This window comes from Pelophylax lessonae (assembly GCF_965119305.1).
Source record: "Pelophylax lessonae genome assembly, chromosome: 1".
Classification (NCBI taxonomy): domain Eukaryota; kingdom Metazoa; phylum Chordata; class Amphibia; order Anura; family Ranidae; genus Pelophylax; species Pelophylax lessonae.
Window position 1 is genome coordinate 29,694,677 of NC_138768.1, and position 24,187 is coordinate 29,718,863.

At 44.3% G+C, this 24,187-nt stretch overlaps 1 protein-coding gene across 1 annotated transcript in view; it reads right to left on the reverse strand.

Moving 5' to 3' along the window:
• Positions 1-20,503: 20,503 nt before the first annotated feature.
• Positions 20,504-24,187, reverse strand: part of LOC309567069 (vomeronasal type-2 receptor 26-like) — a gene marked incomplete at both ends in the record, with an annotated part of 29,443 nt that continues 25,759 nt past the window's right edge. Inside the window, one exon of the mRNA XM_082272391.1 lies at positions 20,504-21,414. Coding sequence (XP_082128517.1) covers positions 20,504-21,414 — 911 coding nt within the window. The remainder of the gene's footprint in view (positions 21,415-24,187) is intronic.

The following is a 24,187-nucleotide window of genomic DNA, read 5'->3' on the forward strand; positions in this document are numbered from 1 at the left end:
AAGACTGCTGTATGCTATCCTCTTCCTCTACATCCATGCTGCTGAAATCCTCATCCTCCTCCTCCTGTGTGTTTTGTGGCCCTGCAGAAATGATATCTGCATAAAGAGTGCCTTGTGTGGAAAGGAAGTCCTCCTCTTCCTGCCTCTGTTCTGCCTCAAGTGCCCTGTCTATGATTCCACGCAGCGTGTGCTCCAGCAGGTAGACTAGCAGGATAGTGTCACTGATGCATGCATCGTCCCGGCTCACCATCCTTGTGGCCTCCTCAAATGGTAACAGGATGATGCATACATCCTTAATCAAAAGCCACTGGTGTGTCGAAAAATAAAACAAGCTCCCCTGACCCTGTCCTTGTGCTATACTGACACAGGTATTAATTAATGGACCTCTCCTGCATGTGCAGCCGCTGCAGCATTGTCAACGTTAAGTTCCACCTGGTGGGCATGTCACAAATGAGGCGGTTGGTGGGCAGGTTAAATTCCCGTTGAATGTCACATAAGCGAGCACTGGCATAGACCGAATGGTGGAACTGGCCACAGACTTTCCTGGCCTGCCTCAGGAGATCTTGGAAGGCCGGGTATCTGCTCAAGAAACGCTGCACCACCAGATTCATAACATGTGCCAAGCATGGAACATGTGTCAAGTGTCCCTGTCGGAGGGCGGAGAGAAGGTTGGTGCCATTATCGCATACAACCATTCCTGGCTCAAGCTGTCATGACGTCAACAATCTCTGAGCCTGCCCCGGCAGAGCTGACAGAATCTCTGCACCGGTGTGATTCCTATCCTCTAGACAGACTAATTGAAGCACAGCATGGCATCTTTTAGCCTGACTGCTTCTGTAGCCCCTTGAACGCTTAGGGAGCACAGCTGCTGCAGAGGAGAATTGAGCAGAAGAGGACATGGAGGAGGAGGAGGAGGTGGTGGAGTAGCCAGATGTGGCAGAACCAGCACCAGCTTTTTGGAGGAGCGGTGGCAAAACAAGCTGCAACACCAAACCCTATCCTTCATCCTTCTTAGCTGCCAGCAGAGTTATCCAGTACACCATGAAATAAATGTAACGTCCCTGTCCATGCCTGATGGACCAAGAGTCAGCAGTAATGTGCACCTTCCTGCTGACCGCCGAGTCTACCAGATGAAAAGGCAGCAACTGTAATGTTAGCAATTTAGCCAAGCTAGCATTAAGACACCGAGCATGTGGATGGCTGGGACAGTATTTCTTTCTTCGGTTCAAATACTGGGGTAATGAAATTTGCCTGCTGCTCAAATCAAGCGGTGGTGTACTGCTAGTAGATTGAGTGCAAGTCTCTGTGCCACTCATTTCTATACCATCATCCCTCTCAATGCTGATATTTGAAAAGGCATGAGGTATAGGTGGGCTTGAGATTGCAGATGAGGAGCAAGGTGATGTATGCTTGTTTTCATCTGGTGCCTCTTTCAGGTGCTGTTGCCAACAGACTGCATGGCAGTTCGTCATATGCTTTGTCAAGCATGTGGCGCCCAAGCGGCTGGTGTCCTAGCCACGCTTCATCTGCTTTAGACAGATGTTGCAAACAGCAACGCTGCGGTCTACTGCACAGATGCTGAAAAAAGCCCACACTAGTGAACTTTATGGAGTCCGCGGGGATTTTGCAGCACCCTGCACTTATTGAGCTCTGTGCTGCGATGCAATAGTTTAGCTACTGCTATGGCGGCCCCTGGAGCACATCCTGCCTAGTTGGAGTTGTGCTTCCTCATCCTCCCCCCTCCTCCTCCTCCATCCTGTCAGGCACCCAAGTACAGTCAGTGACCTCATCATCTCCTCCCTCCTCGTCACTGAAGCAAACTTGGCAATATGCTTTAGCTGTGGCAATATGACTGCTGGTTTCTTGTCCATCATTGTCACCCCCTCTCTCTAGGCTCACATTATTCCCTTCATCAACCTGGGAACCAACATCACAGCTTTCAAATTGCTGCGCATCCTCCAGGAGCATGTTACTGACACTATGATCGAATAGTTCAGGTGACTCCTCCGTGCATGATGGTGGGGCGACTGAAGGAGTAGCTGTGGAGAAGGAGCCTGTGGAACGGGCCGCTTTTGCAGCTGCGGTGGAAGGCAACTACTGGAGCGTGGGTGTCAGAAGAAGAGGAGGATGAGGACGACTTATTGATCCACTCCACCAACTCTTCCACAGGTTGTGGATGAATAGCACAGGCAGCACCGTAAATAAAGGATGGGCGTGCCCCGCCTGCATAGGATGCACTATGTCGACTGTGACCACCACTTTTCACAATGGACACAGAGGCTGCTTGCCCTCTTTTGGTGGCCTGTGAGTATCGGCCCTGCTTGTCGGCCTTTCGGACATGATGTTGATACAGATCAATATAGGGTATACGCAACTGACCGATAGATACTCAATGACCTGATATGATGTAGTTGATAGCCCTATAGATGAGCTGTGGTGGTTATAGATGTACGCAAGTGACTGATTAACAATACTCTCACTGATATCTTATGTAATCTATAATCCTACAGATTGATGATCTGTGATGCTTATAGAATGTTCCACAACTGACCAATAAATACTCTGGCTGATATCTGAAGTGATCTTTAATCAAATAGGTCTGTGAATATTATGAAATGTTCCACAACTGAACAATGAATACTCTGACTGATAGCTGAAGTGATCTATAATCCTATAGGCCTGTGAATATTATGAAATGTTCCACAAGTGACCAATGAATACTCTGACTGATATCTGACGTGATCTATAACCCTATAGATCTGTGAATATTGTAAAATGTTCCACAACTGACCAATGAATACTCTGAATGATATCTGAAGTGATCTATAATCAAATAGGTCTGTGAATATTATAGAATGTTCCACCACTGACAGATGAACAATACTCTGGCTGATATCGGATGTAAAGAAAAAAATCTCTCCCTACCTCACACACTTACCTCACACACGTCATTCGACGAATGATTGAACAAGCTCATCCCAAGTGCTCATAAGGAAATGTTATGTTGTTTATATAATAACTAATTTACTTTGCTAGATTGATTTTGAAGAAATATCCTATTTCAACACTTGGTTCTTCTCTGGATTCCAGAAAAACCTTTTATGTGGAACATGAAGAGAGTTAATCTTCTTGTTCTGTAATGAGGAATTTGGAAACTAGAGGTGTAGCAAGCTGATAAGTTGTTCCAGGAAACCAGGAATGAATGTCTCTTAACCACTTCAGCCCCAGAAGGTTTCACCTCCTTAATGACCAGGCCATTTTTTGCGATTCGGCACTGCGTTAGTTTAATGGAAAATTGTGCGGTCGTGGGACACTGTACCCAAGTGTCCTTTTTTCCCCCTCAAATAGAGCTTTCTTTTGTTGGTATTTGATTACCTCTGCGTTTTTTAGATTTTGCGCTATAAACAAAAAAAGAGCGACAATTTTGAAAAAAACAACATATTTTTTACTATACTCTGCTATAAAACATTCCCAATAATTTTTTTTTTTTTAAAAAACTATTTTTTTTTTCAGTTTAGGCAAATTTGTATTCTGCTACATATTTTTGGTAAAAAAAATCCCAAAAAGTGAATTTTAATTGGTTTGGGCAAAAGTTATAGCGTTTACAAACTACAGGATAGATTTTTGGACTTTTTATTTATTTTTTTTTTTTACTATTAATGGCCACGATCTGCGATTTTTGTGACATTGCAGTGGACAAATCGGACCCCTAACTGACATTTTTGACACTTTTTGGGGACCAGTGACACTAATACAGTAATCAGTGCTAAATAATATGCACCATTACTGTGTAAATGACACTGGCAGGGAAGGGGTTAATACTGGGGGTGATAAAAGGGGTTAAAGGTATGCCTAATATGCTTACTGACTGTGTGGGGGTGGGAGTTTTGTGAGAGGCACAGAGAGATCGCTGTTTCAGCTTAGCGCCACAGCACAGAGCTCCACAGGAGAAGGGTGCTTCAAACTCCCCCTCGGACTCCCAAAAATTCATTAGTGTGGGCATTTTCCAGCACATGTGCAGTAAACCACAGCGTTGCTATTTGCAACATCTGTCTGAAGCGGATCAAGTATGGCCAGAACACCATCCACTTGGGGATAGAGATTTTGCAAACCTAAAATTTGCCATTCGCGAACGGCGAACGCGAACCTCCGCAAATGTTCGCGAACGGGCGAACCGGGCAAACCGCCATAGACTTCAATAGGCAGGCGAATTTTAAAACCCACAGGGACTCTTTCTGGCCACAATAGTGATGGAAAAGTTGTTTCAAGGGGACTAACACCTGGACTGTGGCATGCCGGAGGGGGATCCATGGCCAAATTCCCATGGAAAATTACTTAGTTGACGCAGAGTCGGGTTTTAATCCATAAAGGGGATAAATCACCTAACATTCCTAAATTGTTTGGAATAACGTGCTTTAAAACATCCAGTGTGTGTATATGATCAGGTATGATGTTGTATCAATCAGTTAGTGTAAGGGTTACGCCCGCTTCACAGTTACAGACCAAACTCTGACAGACCAAACTCCCCGTTTAACACTCAGTCAGTCCATTTGCACAACCGCAAACTCACCATTTGCAGAAGGTTGGATACCAAGCTAGCCATGTCCCGTTCCTTGTCCTCACTGATGCCATTGAAGGTCTCTTCCTCCACCCAGCCATGTACAACACCAAGGGTCCCCGAAAGGTGACAACAAGCCCCCTGGGACGCCTGCTGTGGTTGGTCTTCCACCTCCTCAAATTTAAAGAGGTAGATATATTGCGCTCAACATGTGCCGTACATCAAAGTGCTTGTGCAAATATAAATAGTAAATATTATTTGTGGATATATGGGGTTAAAAAGTCTCTATAATAGCTTAATATCAAATAAAAAAGTCCATAAAGCAGCAACAATGAATCAATAAAAGTCCATGAAGCAGCGACAATAAATATGATAAAAGCAAAGACTTGATAGCAGTGTTAAAAGCCTCCACCTCCACACTTCCACCCAGTGTTCAAGCAAGGTACTTCTTACCAGAAGTATATGACCCCTTGATTATAGGGGGTCACATAGACATTTAGATCCAATCTATATACGATCCTCAGCTCCAAATTCCCATAGTCCTATGGTAAGCTCTCAGACCAAAAGCAGGATCTTGTTAGTGCATTTAGCAACCTATGATTTGGGACTGCGCCTGGAAGAGGCTGAACCCAGACGGATACCAATACAGTCGGCAGATATGGACTTCATCGCAACATCGCAGTCTTGTGGGTGTATATCTTGAGGACAAAATGGTTTCACCATTTTTTATATTCCACCTCCTCAAAGCCACCTTCCTCCTCTGACTTCTCTTCTTCAGACTCCTCTCTCTGCATTTCCACAGGTCCAGCAATCGACAACGACAAGGCTGCTTCTGGTGGTGATGGGGACCACAACTCTTCCTCTTCATGCTCATCTACGGCCTGATCCAGCACTCTTCGCAGGGCACGCTCCAGAAAAAACGCATATGGGATGAGGTCGATGATGTTGCCTTGAGTTTGACTGACCAGGTTTGTCACCTCTGCAAAAGGATGCATGAGCCTACAGCCATTGTGCATGAGCATTCAGTAACGCGGCCAAAAAATACCCAGCTCCGCAGAGGCTGTCCTCTTTTTTTTAAAATTAAAAAACTCTGTTCTTATCAGTTTAATCCCTGTTATGTTACGTCCCCTATCAGGGGCCAGTGTATGGAATAGATTTTAGGAACCGGGAGATGGAAAAAGATGGTTGGTCTGTCCTCTTACTTCCAATTTTGGGCACTGCGCGTTCGCCGTGCAATGTACTGTGCCATCCTAAATGAGTGGTGTGTTAAGTAGTACTATTCTTATCAGTTTAATCCCTGTTACGTCCCCTATCCCCGGAGAAGTCACGTAAGTCATCCGGTATGCAGAGATTAAATACAGCAGCGTGTGGACCATTTTTAGCCCAAGGCATCTCATCAGGCCTTTTTTAGTAAAATGCATCCCCCACTGTCAGTCGGGATCCATGCCTCATTCATCTTAATAAAGGTGAGGTAATCTAGACTTTTTTGACCTAGGCGACTTCTCTTCTCAGTGACAATACCTCCTGCTGCGCTGAAGGTCCTTTCTGACAGGACACTTGAAGCGGGGCAGGCCAGAAGTTCTATCACAAATTGGGATAGCTCAGGCCACAGGTCAAGCCTGCACACCCAGTAGTCAAGGGGTTCATCGCTCCTCAGAGTGTCAATATCTGCAGTTAAGGCAAGGTAGTCTGCTACCTGTCGGTCCAGTCGTTCTCTGAGGGTGGACCCCGAAGGGCTGTGGCGATGGTTAGGACTTAAAAGCTCTGCATGTCCTCCATCAACAACACGTCTGTAAAGCGTCCTGTCCTTGCCGGCGTGGTCGTGGTAGGAGGAGGATTACTTTCACCTCTTCCCCTGTTAGATTCCCGTTGTGCTGTGACATCACCCTTATACGCTGTGTAAAGCATACTTTTTAACTTGTTTTGTAACTGCTGCATCCTTTGCGACTGCCGGTAATTGGGTAACATATCAGACACTTTCTGCTTATACCGGGGGTCTAGTAGCGTGGCCACCGAGTACAGGTCGTTCTCCTTCAGCCTTTTTATACGAGGGTCCCTCAACAGGCATGACAGCATGAAAGACCCCATTTGCACAAGGTTGGATGCAGAGCTACTCATGTCCAATTCCTCGTCCTCACTGATCTCATTGAAGGTCTGTTCTTCCCCCCAGGCACGTACAACACCACGGGTACCAGATAGGTGACAACGAGCACCCTGGGATACCTGCTGTGGTTGGTGTTCCTCCTCCTCAAAGCCACATTCCTCCTCTGACTCCTCTTCCTCAGACTCCTCTTCCAGCGTTGCTGCAGGTCCAGAAAGCGATGATAAGGCTGTTTCTGGTGGTGATGGTGACCACAACTCTTCCTCTTCCTCTTCACGCTCATCTACGGCCTGATCCAGCACTCTTCGCAGGGCACGCTCCAGGACGAAAACATATGGGATGATGTCGCTGATTGTGCCTTCGGTGCGACTGACTAGGTTTGTCACCTCCTCAAAAGGACACATGAGCCTACAGGCATTGCGCATGAGCATCCAGTAACATGGCAAAAAAATACCCAGCTCCGCAGAGGCTGTCCTAGCACTCCGGTCATACAAATACTCGTTGACGGCTTTTTCTTGTTGGAGCAGGCGGTCGAACATTTGGAGTGTTGAATTCCAACGTTTTGGGCTGTCGCAAATCAAGCGTCTCACTGGCATGTTGTTTCGCCGCTGAATATCTGAACAGTGCGCCATGGTCGTGTAGGAATGCCTGAAATGGCCACACACCTTCCTGGCCTGCTTGAGGACATCCTGTAAGCCTGGGTACTTATGCACAAAGCATTGTACAATCAGATTCAACACATGTGCCATGCACGGCACATGTGTCAACTTGCCCAACAAATTGCTTCCGTTGTCACACACCACTTTGCCGATCTCCAGTTGGTGCGGGGTCAGCCACTGATCCACCGGTGCGTTCGGGGCGGACATTAGTGCTGGTCCGGTGTGACTCTCTGCTTTCAGGCAAGTCAACCCCAAGATGGCGTGACACTGTCGTATCCGGCATGTGGAATAGCCCCTGGGGAGCTAGGGGGTGCAGTTGGTGTGGAGCAAGACGCAACAGCAGAAGAGGACTAAGCCGAGGAGGTTAGCAAAGAGGATGGAGTAGGAGGAGTAGAGGAGGTGGCAGCAGGCCTGCCTGCAAGTCGTGGCGGTGTCACCAACTCCTCTGCAGAGCCACGCATTCCATGCTTGGCAGCCGCCAGCAGGTTTACCCAATGCGCAGTGTAAGTGATATACCTGCCCTGACCGTGCTTTGCAGACCAGCTATCAGTGGTCAGATGGACCCTTGCCCCAACACTGTGTGCCAGACATGACATGACTTCCTTTTCCACAATAGAGTACAGGTTGGGGATTGCCTTTTGTGAAAAAAATTTCGGCCGGGTACCTTCCACTGCGGTGTCCCAATAGCGACACATTTTTTGAAGGCCTCAGACTCCACCAGCTTGTATGGTAAAAGCTGCCGGGCTAAGAGTTCCGACAAGCCAGCTGTCAGACGCCGGGCAAGGGGGTGACTCTGTGACATTGGCTTCTTACGCTCAAACATTTCCTTTCACCTGACTGTGGGCAGATGAGCAGGAACTGCTGAAGGTGAGAGGCAGAGTGGCGGGTTGTTGATAGGGGGCAAGGAGGACAGCAGTGGTTGACGTGGCTGAAGATGCTGGACCAGGAGGAGGATGATGGCTTTGAGTTTGTGTGTTGCTTGTACTCATGTGTTGATCCCATAGGCGTTTGTGATGTGAGATCATGTGCCTTCGCAAAGCAGTTGTACCTAGGTGGGTGTTGGACTTCCCACGACTCAGTTTCTTTTGGCACAGGTTGCAAATTGCATCACTGTTATCAGAGGCAGACACACAAAAAAATGCCACACTGCTGAGCTTTGCAATGACGACATTCTGGTGGTGGCAACAGCTTGTGTTGATTGGCGTGCTGTCTGGCTGACCCAGGGTGCCGATACATGCTGTCTGACTGTGCCACTAGCTCCTTGCGATGACCTCCCCCTGCTTCCAACTCGTCTCCTCCTCCTCTCTGTCTCCCCATCTGAACTTTCCCCCTCTTCTTCTTCTCTTCGAGCAGGCACCCAGGTGACATCCACGGACACATCGTCATCATCAGCCGCTTCACTTGACAACTCAGCAAAGGCAGCAGCAGCAGGTACAACATCATCATCATCATCACAATGTACGTCCATGTGTATAATGCTGCCTGACTGAGACATATCCCCGTTATCTACATCCTTTGGCACTAATGGTTGCGCATCACTTATTTCTTCCAACTGATGTGTAAATAACTCCTCTGACAGATCAAGTGAAATGGCTGTGGTGCTAGTGTTGGTGGTGGTGCCGGCAGGCAGGTGAGTGGTAAATTGAGAGGTGCCCAAAGCTGAGCTGGAGGAGGATGGTGCATCAAGGTTCCGAGCAGAAGCTGTAGAAGATTGGGTGTCCTGTGTAAGCCAGTCAACTATGTCCTCAGAATCTTTTTAGTTCAGGGTACGTGGCTTCTGAACACTGGGCATTATTCTAGGGCCAAAGGAAATCACAGCACCATGCCCACGACGGCCCCTGCGGGGTGGCCTGCCTCTGCCTGTCATTTTTTTTTAGATTTGTGGTACTATGCGTGCAAGGTGCTGTGCCACCCTATATGAGTGTTGGGCAATGGGTACAGTACAGTCTGTGGACCTGACACTCACTGGCAGGCCAGGCAACTGCAATTATAAAAAATATATATTTTTTTTTAATTTGCAAGGTGCTGTGCCACCATATATATGAGTGGTGGGCACTGCAGTGGGGACAGTACACTCTGTGGACCTAACACTCACTGGCAGGCCAGGCAACTGCAATTATAAAAAATATATTTTTTTTAATTTGCAAGGTGCTGTGCCACCGTATATATGAGTGGTGGGCACTGCAGTGGGCACAGTACACTCTGTGGACCTGACACTCACTGGCAGGCCAGGCAACTGCAATTCAACTGCAATTATAAAAAATATATATTTTTTTAATCTTTAAGGTGCTGTGCCACCGTATATATGAGTGGTGGGCACTGCAGTGGGCACAGTACACTCTGTGGACCTGACACTCACTGGCAGGCCAGGCAACTGCAATTCAACTGCAATTATAAAAAATATATATTTTTTTAATCTTTAAGGTGCTGTGCCACCGTATATATGAGTGGTGGGCACTGCAGTGGGCACAGTACACTCTGTGGACCTGACACTCACTGGCAGGCCAGGCAACTGCAATTATAAAAAATATATATTTTTTAATTTGCAAGGTACTGTGCCACCGTGTATATATGAGTGGTGGGTACTGCAGCGGGCACAGTACACTCTGTGGACCTGACACTCACTGACAGGCCAGGCAACTGCAATTATAAAAAATATATATTTTTTAAATTTGCAAGGTGCTGTGCCACCGTATATATCAGTGGTGGGCACTGCAGTGGGCACAGTACACTCTGTGGACCTGACACTCACTGGCAGCCGGCAGGCAACTGCAATTATGACAGAGAAAAAAAAATTTAAACTGCAAGGTACTGTGCCACCCGATATGAGTGTGGTGTGCACACAGTACAGTCTGTGGTGGGTCTGTGGCCTCTCACACACGGTGGGCAGGCAACTGCACAATATATATATATATACAGTGGGTACGGAAAATATTCAGACCCCCTTAAATTTTTCACTCTTTGTTATATTGCAGCCATTTTCTAAAATCATTTAAGTTCATTCTTCTTCCTCATGAATGTACACATAGCAGCCCATACTGACAGAAAAACACAGAATTGTTGACATTGTTGCAGATTTATTAAAAAAGAAAAACTGAAATATCACATGGTCCTAAGTATTCAGACCCTTTGCTCAGTATTCAGTAGAAGCCCCCTTTTGATCTAATACAGCCAGGAGTCTTTTTGGGAAAGATGCAACAAGTCTTTCACACCTGGATTTGGGGATCCTCTGCCATTCCTCCTTGCAGATCCTCTCCAGTTCTGTCAGGTTGGATGGTAAACGTTGGTGGACAGCCATTTTTAGGTCTCTCCAGAGATGCTCAATTGGGTTTAAGTCAGGGCTCTGGCTGGGCCATTCAAGAACAGTCACGGAGTTGTTGTGAAGCCACTCCTTCGTTATTTTAGCTGTGTGCTTAGGGTCATTGTCTTGTTGGAAGGTAAACCTTCGGCCAAGTCTGAGGTCCAGAGCACTCTGGAGAAGGTTTTTGTCCAGGATATCCCTGTACTTGGCCGCATTCATCTTTCCCTCGATTGCAACCAGTCGTCCTGTCCCTGCAGCTGAAAAACACCCCCACAGCATGATGCTGCCACCACCATGCTTCACTGTTGGGACTGTATTGGACAGGTGATGAGCAGTGCCTGGTTTTCTCCACACATACCGCTTAGAATTAAGGCCAAAAAGTTCTATTTTGGTCTCATCAGACCAGAGAATCTTATTTCTCACCATCTTGGAGTCCTTCAGGTGTTTTTTAGCAAACTCCATGCGGGCTTTCATGTGTCTTACACTAAGGAGAGGCTTCCGTCGGGCCACTCTGCCATAAAGCCCCGACTGGTGGAGGGCTGCAGTGATGGTTGACTTTCTACAACTTTCTCCCATCTCCTGACTGCATCTCTGGAGCTCAGCCACAGTGATCTTTGGGTTCTTCTTTACCTCTCCCACCAAGGCTCTTCTCCCCCGATAGCTCAGTTTGGCCGGATGGCCAGCTCTAGGAAGGGTTCTGGTCGTCCCAAACGTCTTCCATTTGAGGATTATGGAGGCGACTGTGCTCTTAGGAACCTTAAGTGCAGCAGAAATCTTTTTGTAACCTTGGCCAGATCTGTGCCTTGCCACAATTCTGTCTCTGAGCTCTTCAGGCAGTTCCTTTGACCTCATGATTCTCATTTGCTCTGACATGCATTGTGATCTGGAAGGTCTTATATAGACAGGTGTGTGGCTTTCCTAATCAAGTCCAATCAGTATAATCAAACACAGCTGGACTCAAATGAAGGTGTAGAACCATCTCAAGGATGATCAGAAGAAATGGAAAGCACCTGAGTTAAATATATGAGTGTCACAGCAAAGGGTCTGAATACTTAGGACCATGTGATATTTCAGTTTTTCTTTTTTAATAAATCTGCAACAATGTCAACAATTCTGTGTTTTTCTGTCAGTATGGGGTGCTATGTGTACATTCATGAGGAAGAAGAATGAACTTAAATGATTTAAGCAAATGGCTGCAATATAACAAAGAGTGAACAATTTAAGGGGGTCTGAATACTTTCCGTACCCACTGTATATATATATATATATATATATATATATATATATATATATATATATATATATATATATATATAAAAATTGACTGAAATACCAGCCCTAAAAAGGGCTTTTTGGGGTGCTGTCAGGATGCTGTCCTTACAGCAGGAGTGGACCGAGAACACTATCTAACAACTGTCCCTATTAACAGCAGCAGCAGCAGCAGCACTCTCCCTGCTCTCACTAACACACTGCTTCAGAATGATCTAAGATGGATTCTGCCCTTGCTTTTTTATAGGAGGTGGGAGGGTGTGGGAGGGAGGGTATGCTGATTGGCTGGAATGTGTCTGCTGACTGTGAGGTACAGGGTCAAAGTTTGCCTCAATGATGAAGTATAGGGGGCGGACCGAACATCGCATATGTTCGTCCACAGTGGCGGACGCGAACAAGCGATGTTCGCCGGGAACTGTTCGCCGGCGAATAGTTCGGGACATCTCTACTTGGGGATCACATGATTGACAAGCCATATATTGACCTGCCGTTCAGTCAATTGGCAACAGCACCTGCAAGAGCCACAATATCAAAACAAACATACTGCACCTTGCTCCTCATCTGGGATCTTTAACCCTATACCTCATGTCTTCTCAAATACCTGCATTGAGAGGGTATATTGTTGGTATAGCAATGAGCGCTACAGAGGCTTGCACCCAATCTGCTAGCAGTACACCACTCACTGCTTGATTTGAGCAGCAGGCAAATTTCACTACCCAAGTTGCTGAACCGCAGACAGATATACTGTCCCAGCCATCCAAATGCTCAGCGTCTTATTGCTAGCTTGGCCAAATTGCTAGCATTACAATTTCTGCCTTTTCATCTGTTAGACTTTGCTCCCTTTCACAAATTTGTGGAATGTGCTGCACCACAGTGGCAGGTACCAAAAAGGCATTTCTTTTCGAGTAAGGCCATTCCGGCTCTCTACCGTCATGTGGAAGATAGTGTTTTGGCCCCGTTGGACAGAGCGGTCAGCAGGAAAGTGCACATTACTGCTGACTCTTGGCCCATCAGGCATGGACAGGCAAGGATGCAGGACAGGGTTCGGTGTTGCAGCCTATTTTGCCACCACGCCTCCAAAAATCTGGTGCTGGTTCTGCAACATCTGGCCACTCCACCACCTCCTCCTCCTATTCCTCCTCCATGTCATCTTCTGCTCAATTGTCCTCCAAAGCAGCTGTGCTCCCTAAGAGTTCAAGGGGCTATGCAAGCAGTCAGGCTAAAAGATGCCATGCTGTGCATCAATTGGTCTGTCTAGGGGATAGGAGTCACGCTGGTGCATAGATTCTCTCAGCTCTGCAAGGCAGGCTCAGAGATGGTTGACGCCACGACAGCTTGAACCAGGATTGGTTGTATGCGACAATGGCACCAACCTTCTCTCCGCCCTCTGACAGGGACACTTGACACATGTTCCATGCTTGGCACATGTTCTGAATCTGGTGGTGCAGCGTTTCTTGAGCATATATCCAGGCTTCCAAGATCTCCTGAGGCAGGCCAGAAAAGTCTGTGGCCATTTCTGCCGTTCGTTCAATGCCAGTGCTCGCTTATCTGACATTCAAGGGGAATTCAACCTGCCCACCAACCACCTCATTTGTGACATGCCCACCAAGTGGAACTTAACATTGGAAATGCTGCAGCGGCTACACATGCAGCAGTGGGCCATTAATGGCTTTTGATAAAGGATGCATGCATCGTCCTGTCACCATTTGAGTAGGCCACAAGGATGGTGAGCAGGGACGATGCATGCATCAGTGACACTATTCCTCTAGTCTACCTGCTGGAGCACACGATGCATGGAATCATGGACAGGGCACTTGAGGCAGAACAGCGGGAGGAAGAGGAGGACTTCATTTCATCACAAGGTCCCCTTTATGCAGATATCATTCCTGCAGGACCACAAAACACACAGGAGGAAGAGGAGGAGGAGGATTCCAGCAGCATGGATCTAGAGGATAGCATACAGAAGTCTTCAAGGGATGGTTTTATTCCCCAGAAACCCCTAAGAGTTGTACGTGGTTGGGGAGAGGTTGCTCCTGCTGACAATGTCATCCTTAGTGACCCAGGGGACTCAGAAGCTCATGACTCCTCCAACTTACGTTGCCTGGGCTCCCTGATTCTGCAAAGCCTGTGAAAGGACCCGAGGATTCGTGCTATCAAGGAGAGGGATAATTACTGGTTGGCAACCCTTCTTGATCCACGTTACCAGGGTAAAGTTGCAGAGCTCATCCTGCGTTCACAGAGGGAGCAGAGGATGAAACATCTTGAGGAGGCCTTGAAAAAAAAATGTGTGTACCACCTTTCCAGACACTTGGATGTCAACATTCTCTGGATGTATTTCTGAGGCATTGTTCAGCCAACGGAGGATCGGTGGAAAAGGTGGCTGGCTGACCGATGCCTTTAAACAGTTCTTTAGTCCTCAGCAGCACCCAGGGCAGTTAGGTTTAAGTAGCCATCGGCAGTGTCTCCATCATATGGTGCATGATTATCTAGGCACAAGAGCAGACTTGGAGACCTTTTCAGCTGAGCATCCACTGGGTTACTGTGTCTTCAGGATGGACCACTGGCCAGAACTTGCTCAATATGCAATGGAGCTACTGTTCTGTCCTGCTTCCAGCATGGTTTCTGAACGGACGTTCAATGCTGCTGGAGGTTTTGTGACGGACAATAGGGATGATCGAACTTTTGAAAAGTTTGGTTCGACCAGAACAAACGAATTTCCCGATAGTTCGGTTCGGATTCCCGGACCCCATTGAAATCAATGGGACCCGAACTTCGGGAATCAAAAAACACAATTTTTAAGCTCTAAAACCTAATAAATGCCCCTAAAAAGTGCCTAGGGTTCTGGGTCATGCCCCAGGGACTATGAGTCAGACAAACAAAAGTTCTTAAAAATGTTCGATATTGATAGAGAGCCAATTATTGAAAAAATTATTGAAAAAAAATTAGATTTCTTTGAATTTGGGGGGTCTAAAAAGTGTACCTGTGAAGTTTCAGCTCTGTAGCATGTCCAGAACCGGAATTATAGCATGCCAAACCTTCAAAAATGACTTTTTTGCTTAACCGCGCCTTTTTTTTTGCTCCTAATCAACTGCACAGCCAATGTGTATGATGGGGACATAATGCAGTGCACTGGGAACAAGATTAGAGTTTTTTTTGGAAAAAGGTGCTAGTCAGCTATTGTGCAAAATACATTTCAGCGATACACACATCTGCTTTATTTAGCGACAACTTTGGGTTGCATAGCAGTGTGCGTCTTGCAGGTGAATTTCACATCGCACAGTTGATAAAGCCTCAGTGACAAGTTAACGCCTGTTCTTGTTGTAAGCGTTAAGTCCACTGCAAAAGGCTTTGCTACTCTGCGTCACACACATCTGCTTTATTTAGCGTCAACTTTGGGTCGCATAGCAGTGTGCGTCTTGCAGGTGATGTTCACATCGCACAGTTGATAAAGCCTCAGTGACAAGTTAACGCCTGTTCTTGTTGTAAGCGTTAAGTCCACTGCAAAAGGCTTTGCTACTCTGCGTCACACACATCTGCTGTATTTAGCGACAACTTTGGGTTGCATCGCGGACCTGGTTAGCTCTACTAAGTCTCTGGGCTCCAGGACTCAGAACAGGACTTCTAAAAAAAACAAAAATGTTGCTTGTGTGTCTCACCTACCACATGTAAGTAGGAAACCTGGTTGCACATACTGCATACACCATCCACAACTTGACAGTCAGTGCTGCTGATCTCTTGCTGCGTCTTTGAAGCCACATCCTGTCTACAGCAACAGAGCATTGCCACCCCATAACATCTCTCACATACTGTGAATGAGAGGAGGAGGTGTGCAGCAGCTGCAGATACCAGGAGGAGGTTTTGAGGTGTGCATGCTGTACAGTATATGCCTATTCCATGAGAGTGGTTAGGCATAGTTTTCTGGTGAGTCTGCATTTTGGCTATCTCTCCCAGCACTGGTGGTGGTGACATTGTACGGTGGTTCCTATAACTGACACCAATGACCCTGCATTAAAGGCACTGTGTATTGCTCTGGCACTACATAAACAAAGACTTTTGAAGGACTCTGTTCTTGCTTAGTTGGATGTTTTGGATTATTTATGCAATTTATGCACTTTATTTATTTGCACTTTATGAAAGGAGGGTAACACCATCCCCGCGCTACTGAAATTCTAAGAAAAATAATCAGTTTTTTTTGTGATGAATTTTAATTTATGTATAGTTGTCACTGAGGCTTTATCAACTGTGCGATGTGAAAATCACCTGCAAGACGCACACTGCTATGCGACCCAAAGTTGTCGCTAAATACAGCAGATGTGTGTGACGCAGAGTAGCAAAGCCTTTTGCAGTGGACTTAACGCTTACAACAAGAACAGGCGTTAACTTGTCACTGAGGCTTTATCAATTGTGCGATGTGAAAATCACCTGCAAGACACACACTGCTATGCGACCCAAAGTTGTCGCTAAATAAAGCAGATGTGTCTGATTCAGAGTAGCAAAGCCTTTTGCAGTGGACTTAACGCTTACAACAAGAACAGCCGTTAAGTTGTCACTGAGGCTTTGGCAACTCTGCGTGGTGAAATTCACCTGCAAAACGCACACTGCTATGCGACCCAAAGTTGTCGCTAAATACAGCAGATGTGTGTATCGCTGAAATGTATTTTGCACAATAGCTGACTAGCAAGCACGTATACCTGCTGTAGATATATCAGCAGTGCAACGTGCTCACTAGACGGAACCCTGACACTTAAAACTATCCCTACAAAAACTAGATTATTGAATCTAACTATAGTGGTATATAGTACCCTAACTACACTGCATATCCCACACTAAAAGAACAGCTCCATACAGCAGAAGATAATTTCTAACTGACACTGTCCCTTTAATTTTTTTTTTCTAACTCAAACAGCATAATCGCTGTATTTCTAACTACACTGACAATCTTTCTGTAAGCTGACTGCTCTTCTGCTGATCTGGAGCTTTACAAGCAATCGGCTATGCAGCAAACGTTGTTTAACACAGCAGGAGAAACACAAATGCTTTCAGTCTCTTCCTAAGCCTCTGTATTACAGTGCTAGAGGTTAGGCGGGGCAATGTTATATACTGGGGGGGGGTATTCACTCCTGCTTGGCCTCTGGTCCCCGTAGTCACTCCAATCACATTCCTAGCAGACTCCTGCCCCCTCATTGGCTTTTACTGACATTTCTGGGCCAATCACGGGCTTTTAAAGCCCACTTCCTGTCCCATTGCATTTTGGGCGGTTCTGGTGACCCGAATTCCGAACTTTTACCGCAAAAAGTTCGGAATTCGGCCAAATTTCGAACACCCAATGTTCGGGTCGAACCAATGGTTGACCCGAACCATTCGATCATCCCTAACGGACAAAAGAGTGTGTCTGTCCACAGACTCTGTTGACCAGCTAACTTTAATCAAGATGAACCAATCCTGGATCAACAGGATGTAACTTATTGAATTTGCTAGGGGTCTGTCATCCCTTGAAGACTGCATACGCTGCCTATCCTATTCCTCTACCTTGATTCTGCTAGCTTCCAACAATGTTTTCTGGTTTAGGTCACTACCAACCCCCAAGGCCTCATTTTTCTACATTTGTATGACAGGTGCACACAATTTAAATGTCGTATGTCATTTTTAACAGCAGGCTCTGTCCCTGTACCCTGCCAACTGTGAGGGTTTACGGTGTTCAGGCACCACCAACACCAAAGGCCCAATATTATTGCATCTGTGTGACAAGTACATGTAATTTCAAATTTGTATGGAATTCTTACCAGCAGGTCCAGTTCCTGCACCCAGCAAGAGTAACTGCGATGGCTTGGTTACGGTGTTCAGGCACGAACAACAGCAAAGGCCCAATTTTTGGCACCTGCATAGTACATGCAATTTCAAATGTGTATGGTATTCTTACCAGCAGGTTCCGTTCCTGCACCTAGCAAGAGTAACTGCAAGGGCTTGGGTACGGTGTTCAGGCACCACCAACAGCAAAGGCCCAATTTTTGGCACCTGTATGGTACATGCAATTTCAAATTTGTATGAAATTCTTATCAGCAGGTCCCATTCCTGTGCCCAGCAGGAGTAACTGCGAGGGGTTGCGGTGTTCAGGCACCATCAACAACCAAGGCCCAATTTTTGTGCACCTGTACGACGAATTGATTTGAAATTTGTATGTATATTTGTATATGACATTTTTTGCTTTAAAAATGTTAGTTTTGCTGGCGCAGGCTACATACATTGTAGAGATGCACTACTTTATAGGCACATTCAGGGGACCCCCAGGCACAATATTTGAAGGAATTTTTCCTTTTTATAGTTTCACTTTAAGCCTAATTAAAATCAGTAAATCACTGCTCCTTCAAAAATGATCATTTTTAAAAACTTTTTTTTCATTGCTACAATAGGGAATACAGTAAGACACGAGGCCACTCACTAAAACTTGAGGAAAAACGGTTTAAGCTTAAAATACGTAGGGGCTTCTTTACTGTCAGAGCAGTGGGGATATGGAATTCTCTTCCACAAGCAGTCGTATCAGCAGGGAGCATTGATAGTTTCAAAAAACTATTAGATGGGCACATTAAAGACCACAACATACAGGGGTATACAATGTATGGTTAACAGCGAACACACATCATAGGTTGAACTGGATGGACTGATGTCTTTTTTCAACCTCACAAACTATGTAACTATGTAACATGTTCCCGAGGTCAGTACCCGGACCCCCATACACTTTTTTTTGGCTATAACTTGCATTTAAGCCTTCAAAATGAGGCCATTGGATTTTCTAGGCTCGAGTTCCATAGGCTTCAATGGGGTTTGTTTGTTCAAACAAACTTTTCCTCTGTTGACGGTGTTCTGGTGTGAACTGAACTGGGGGGTGTTCGACTCACTAATACCAATGTTCATATAAAAATCTACTGGTGTCACTTCCCCTGACAAATTTCAACATTCGACTTCCTCAGTATCTTGAGGAAGTCGAATGATGAAACTAGTCAAGCAAAAGTGAGATCATCAGAAGGCACACCCAAAAGCGTTGTACTGAGATGTGAATTGCATGTTTATTTTTTGGGAGTTGAGTTTTATGAATACAGTACTTTCTGTTCTAAATTCTAATCATTTTATACACTCATAATTCTAAAAATAACAATAAAAATATGAAATATGCATTCTTTATTTTAATATTAAATGTTTTTTCTTAAAGCAAAACTGAGCCATCAGCATAAATCAGCTAAAGAAACATAAAATAAAAGTTTGTTGAAACAGCGGTCTCTCCACAGAGGCCCAACATGCTCCCTACATGAGCAAACTTAAGCTGGCTATACAAAAGATTTTGATACGAACATTTGTATGAAAAATCTTGTCAGTACATTGATTTTCCCAACAGAAACCTAACAAATCTCACTCAAAACTACAATCACTGTTAGAATTTCATTTGTATGAGAAAATATGTCTATCCCGCTCCTTTGATTTTTTTCTGTTTTTCGCTAAAGAGAATATTTAATAAACATTCTGAAACATAATTTTTTTGAACAAAAAAATAGGCCTTTTTCAAACGAGAGGCCTGTTCAGGTCCGCCTGTCTGTTTTTCAGGTGGACCTGATTGGACCCCCCATTCTCCTCTAGGAAGCAGTGAATCTAAAATGACATCTGGTGGTTTAGACTCACCTATCTCCAATCTGATCAGATCAGGCAAAAACAAACCAAAGGGGATCAGCTCCCTTCTGTCTGGCCAGATCGGATCAGATGGCAGCTGGTTTTAAGTAAGCAGCCAGTTTGTTTACATTCGACTGCCCATAGAACAGAATGAGCTGTGTCTGTGTCTGCTCTGCATAAACTGAGTGAACACAGACCTGTCAAATGCCTGTTCTGATCTTATCATCAGGATCTAAGCAGACCAGATCCCCTGTTGAGCAAGCCTTTTAGCAGAGTCCAGCCCATGTAAAATAGGTGTTAGGGCTCAGTTTTGGGCAATAGCAGAGCCAGCTGTTGTAAGGAGAGGCCGCCATTAGGAGAACTTTGACTGATGGACATTGGAGGGTTTGTTAAAAAATCTTTAAAAAAAAAAAAAAAAACGTTATCTGCATGTTGAAGTGCAACACTAAATGGGTTTATTTTAAAAATTAAAGGGATAAATAAGATAGCACATTTCAGGGATCCAACATCAGCTCCTTTACCGAGTCTAAACAAAATATAGGGTTGATAATCTGGGGAATCAGGCATAACTAATGAATTAAGATGGGTTGCAGCGTGAACACACACAAATATTAATTCATCAGTACCCAATTACATTTGGGAATACATTAAATTTTGGACTCAATTTGGTATGACTCTCCAATTTCTAAATCTGAGTTTTAATACACAACCCAGAGTGATTGTAGTAACCCCTTGGATTGATGAACACAAAATCATCATCCACTTCCAGCCCAAGGTTTTATTACCATCTAACTACCTGAGTATTAATAAAAAAGAAAAAATCACACCAGGTTCATAAAACTTTTACCTAGGATTAACATTTTTCACTTGAATCTCTTTAGACTTGGACTATGTAACTATATGACTCTGTGTGTCTCTTTGTGTGAAAACATTTATAAACAGATACTTTAGAGTAGTTACTCATGTCTATTTTTTCTATTGCGTAAACATGATTGTGTATTCAATTCTGGTTTAAATAAGATAATGAAACATTTTGGAAAAAATATACAGCTTAGAAGTCCAGCACTTGAGGCCAATATGGCAAATACCTCCACAGCCACCATGTTTTTCCCTTTAGTGCTGAGATAGGCTGGGATCATGGCAATCCAGACACTGCAGAACACCAGCATGCTGAAGGTGATGTATTTGGCTTCATTAAAACTGTCCGGTAATGTCCTCACCATGAAAGCCAGAACAAAGCTTAGAGCTGCCAGAAACCCCATAAAACCCAACACAGAGTAGAACCCGATAACTGACCCTTCATTACACTGAATGATGATCCTGTCCTGATAAGAGTGAGTGTCCATTTCCTTAAAAGGGTGAGAAGAGGACATCCAAATAAGACATATTACTATTTGAATGGATGAACACACTGATACTATGGAAGTGGCCAGTTTGCTTCCAAGCCAATTCCTCCAGTAGCTGCCAGGTTTGGTGGATTTGAAAGCGATGTAAACCATGATTGTTTTAGCAAGAAGAGAGGAGATGGCTATGGAGAAGAGGACTCCAAATGTCATGACACGGAGTATACAGGTTATATCCAGTGGCTGACCAATGAACAAAAACACACAGAGGAAGCTCAACAAGATGGAGACAAGGAGAACAAAACTCAGATTTCTGTTATTAGCTTTGACGATGGGGGTGTTCATATAAGAAGTAAAAATTCCCTTTATTAAAACAGTCACAATGCAGAGTAATGCAGAAAGTGTTAGGAATATTTTAGAAATGCCATCAGTGTAGGAAAGGAATTCAATGGATTTTGGAATACACCGATCTTTCTTCTCATTGGGCCATTCTTCTCCTGGACAATTCATACAGTTCTCACTATCTGCAATAGATACAACACAGATTCATTTTTAATTTTGTATTAATTAAATGCTTCAGGACCGCCCGCCCCAGATATACTGCGGCAGGCAGACCCTCCTGCGTGAATCGATGTAGGGCTACGTCGGTCGCACGCCTGAAGGTGATCAAATACCACCAAAAGAAAGCTCTATTTGTGGGGAAAAAAAGGACATAAATTTTATTTAGGTACAGCATTGCACGACCGCACAATTGTCCGTTAAAATAATGCAGTGCCGAATCGCAAAAAATGGCCTGGTCATTAAGGGGGCAAATCCTTCCGGTCCAGAAGTGGTTAAACAGTCATTGGTAGAGGAGAATTGGTGATGTAATTTATACATACATTTTGTAAGGGGGGATGGGTGCGCTGATAGTGTGTTGAAGCTGCTCCCGGTATTCAGTGCTTTTGAATATAGATAAATGTATATGTGGTGTGGGGTGCGCTAAACAACAAAAAAAATAATGAATATATAACATATATCTATATGTGAACCAAATCAACAAAAGTAAATATATATAACATATATCAATCTGTGAAGCCAATTAATAATGCAAATCAATTGGTGCATAAACATAAAAGTTCATAAGTGTCCATAAATATTGTGCAGGTGAGTAGAATTGTATTCTATCCAAATAATACGTGTATCCACCACCGAATGAAATTCATCCTTACCAAACGGAAATAAATAAGGTGCAACTATAGTTTCTTGTGCTGAAAAATTATCCAATCTCCTTGTGAACAAACACCACGTGTAAATCACCAAGAATTAGCCTCTTACCAGATGGTAATAGGTATGCACTTGTTCAGTGAAACCACCGCCTTGCTTCCTCTTTAAAATCCTGAAGTGGGATGTAGAACAGGATGTAGACAGGAGTCCTGTCTCGGTGGAGGTCCTGTGGGAGGAAGCCGGTCGGATTGGGAGGCGCACACGTCACACACAACTTGCGGTCCGTGCTGCAGCCGGCCGCAAGCCTTTGCAGGAATTCGTGTGCCTATGTTTGTGCTGAGTACGGGACATCTAGTTGTAAGTGCATTGTCAACTGTTTTTTGAGTAAATCTTAAGTGTGGTACACTATTAGTCCTTCTTTTTCCTTTAATACACGGTGGTTTTGTGAGCTTGTAAAGAAGGATGAGGCTGTGTTTCTTGCTGGTACTCGTTGCCATCTAGTGGAGAAAGAAAGGTAGAGCGGTTCTACGTCCCACTTCAGGATTTTAAAGAGGAAGCAAGGCGGTGGTTTCACTGAACAAGTGCATACCTATTACCATCTGGTAAGAGGCTAATTCTTGGTGATTTACACGTGGTGTTTGTTCACAAGGAGATTGGATAATTTTTCAGCACAAGAAACTATAGTTGCACCTTATTTATTTCCGTTTGGTAAGGATGAATTTCATTCGGTGGTGGATACACGTATTATTTGGATAGAATACAATTCTACTCACCTGCACAATATTTATGGACACTTATGAACTTTTATGTTTATGCACCAATTGATTTGCATTATTAATTGGCTTCACAGATTGATATATGTTATATATATTTACTTTTGTTGATTTGGTTCACATATAGATATATGTTATATATTCATTACTTTTTTTGTTGTTTAGCGCACCCCACACCACATATATACATACATTTACTTGTTTTTTTCAGTACTAGGAATTTGAGAGTAAACCAAGTATTCTCATTGCACCATAGCAACCAATAATTCTCTAGGGCAATAGGTGTATTGTACATTGTTGCTATCATGTTGGTGGCTCGCTTGCTGGTAAAAATGGAAACTCGTGATGCTAATCCATGGCAGGCAGCATGCATGTCCACCCCAGAATTCAGGAGAGGATGGAAGTCTGGCTTTTCTAGACTTGCTCCACTTACCGGCCCCTACCACACTGCTGGAAGGCTTTGATGTGAAGAGAGGACTATGTGAATGGGGGACACATGGCGCTTGGTTCATAGCTACACCGGCTTTAGATATACATGTTCAGGGTGTGCTCCCCCAATTTTTCACTTGTTTATTATGTATTCGGTCTGACCAGACTTCCGAGGTTGAGCACCCCACCCCCCACACACACCTGTACTCTATCATTGTCCACCATCAAGTGGATATAGGAGGAGTCCCTTGTAGTGCATTAGCACATCTCTCCCAGCAAGGAGTGTTATCTGTAAGAATATTTAATAATAAATATCTTGCGCTCGTACTTATGTCAGAATATTTATACTGCTCTGAACATAGCAGTGTATTTATTTATGGTTAATAAGCAAAGATCTGTGAAAAAGGAGAGTCTTCACCTATTGCCATAAATCAATGTCGTGAATTCTTTTTAATTGATTAATTTCTTTTTAAAAGCATATACCAATCTTAGTGAGTTCAGTCTACAGTGTGGAATATATATAAAAATATTTATTCTCAAGACATGCAAACACAATATATGATCAAACAAGAAGTGACACAAAAAGATAACTCTACAAAAAAAATACTAACTTCAAATAATCAATGCAATGTGATGTTTAGCTCAATAATGAAAGTGAAACTGAAACAAAATGAAAGTAAAACAAAGTGAAAGTAAAACCAAAACAAAAGCAAGATTACCATTTCTTCCCAGGTATAGTATAAGCCATAAATTAATGTTCTATATAAACAGACTACAATGGTCTGCGAATCACACGGCCCAAAGTCATTCCACTGCAGAAGGAATGAGAATAAGCCATGCAAAACGGAAGACTTAAAATTGCAAATAATGCACTGAATCTGATATTAAT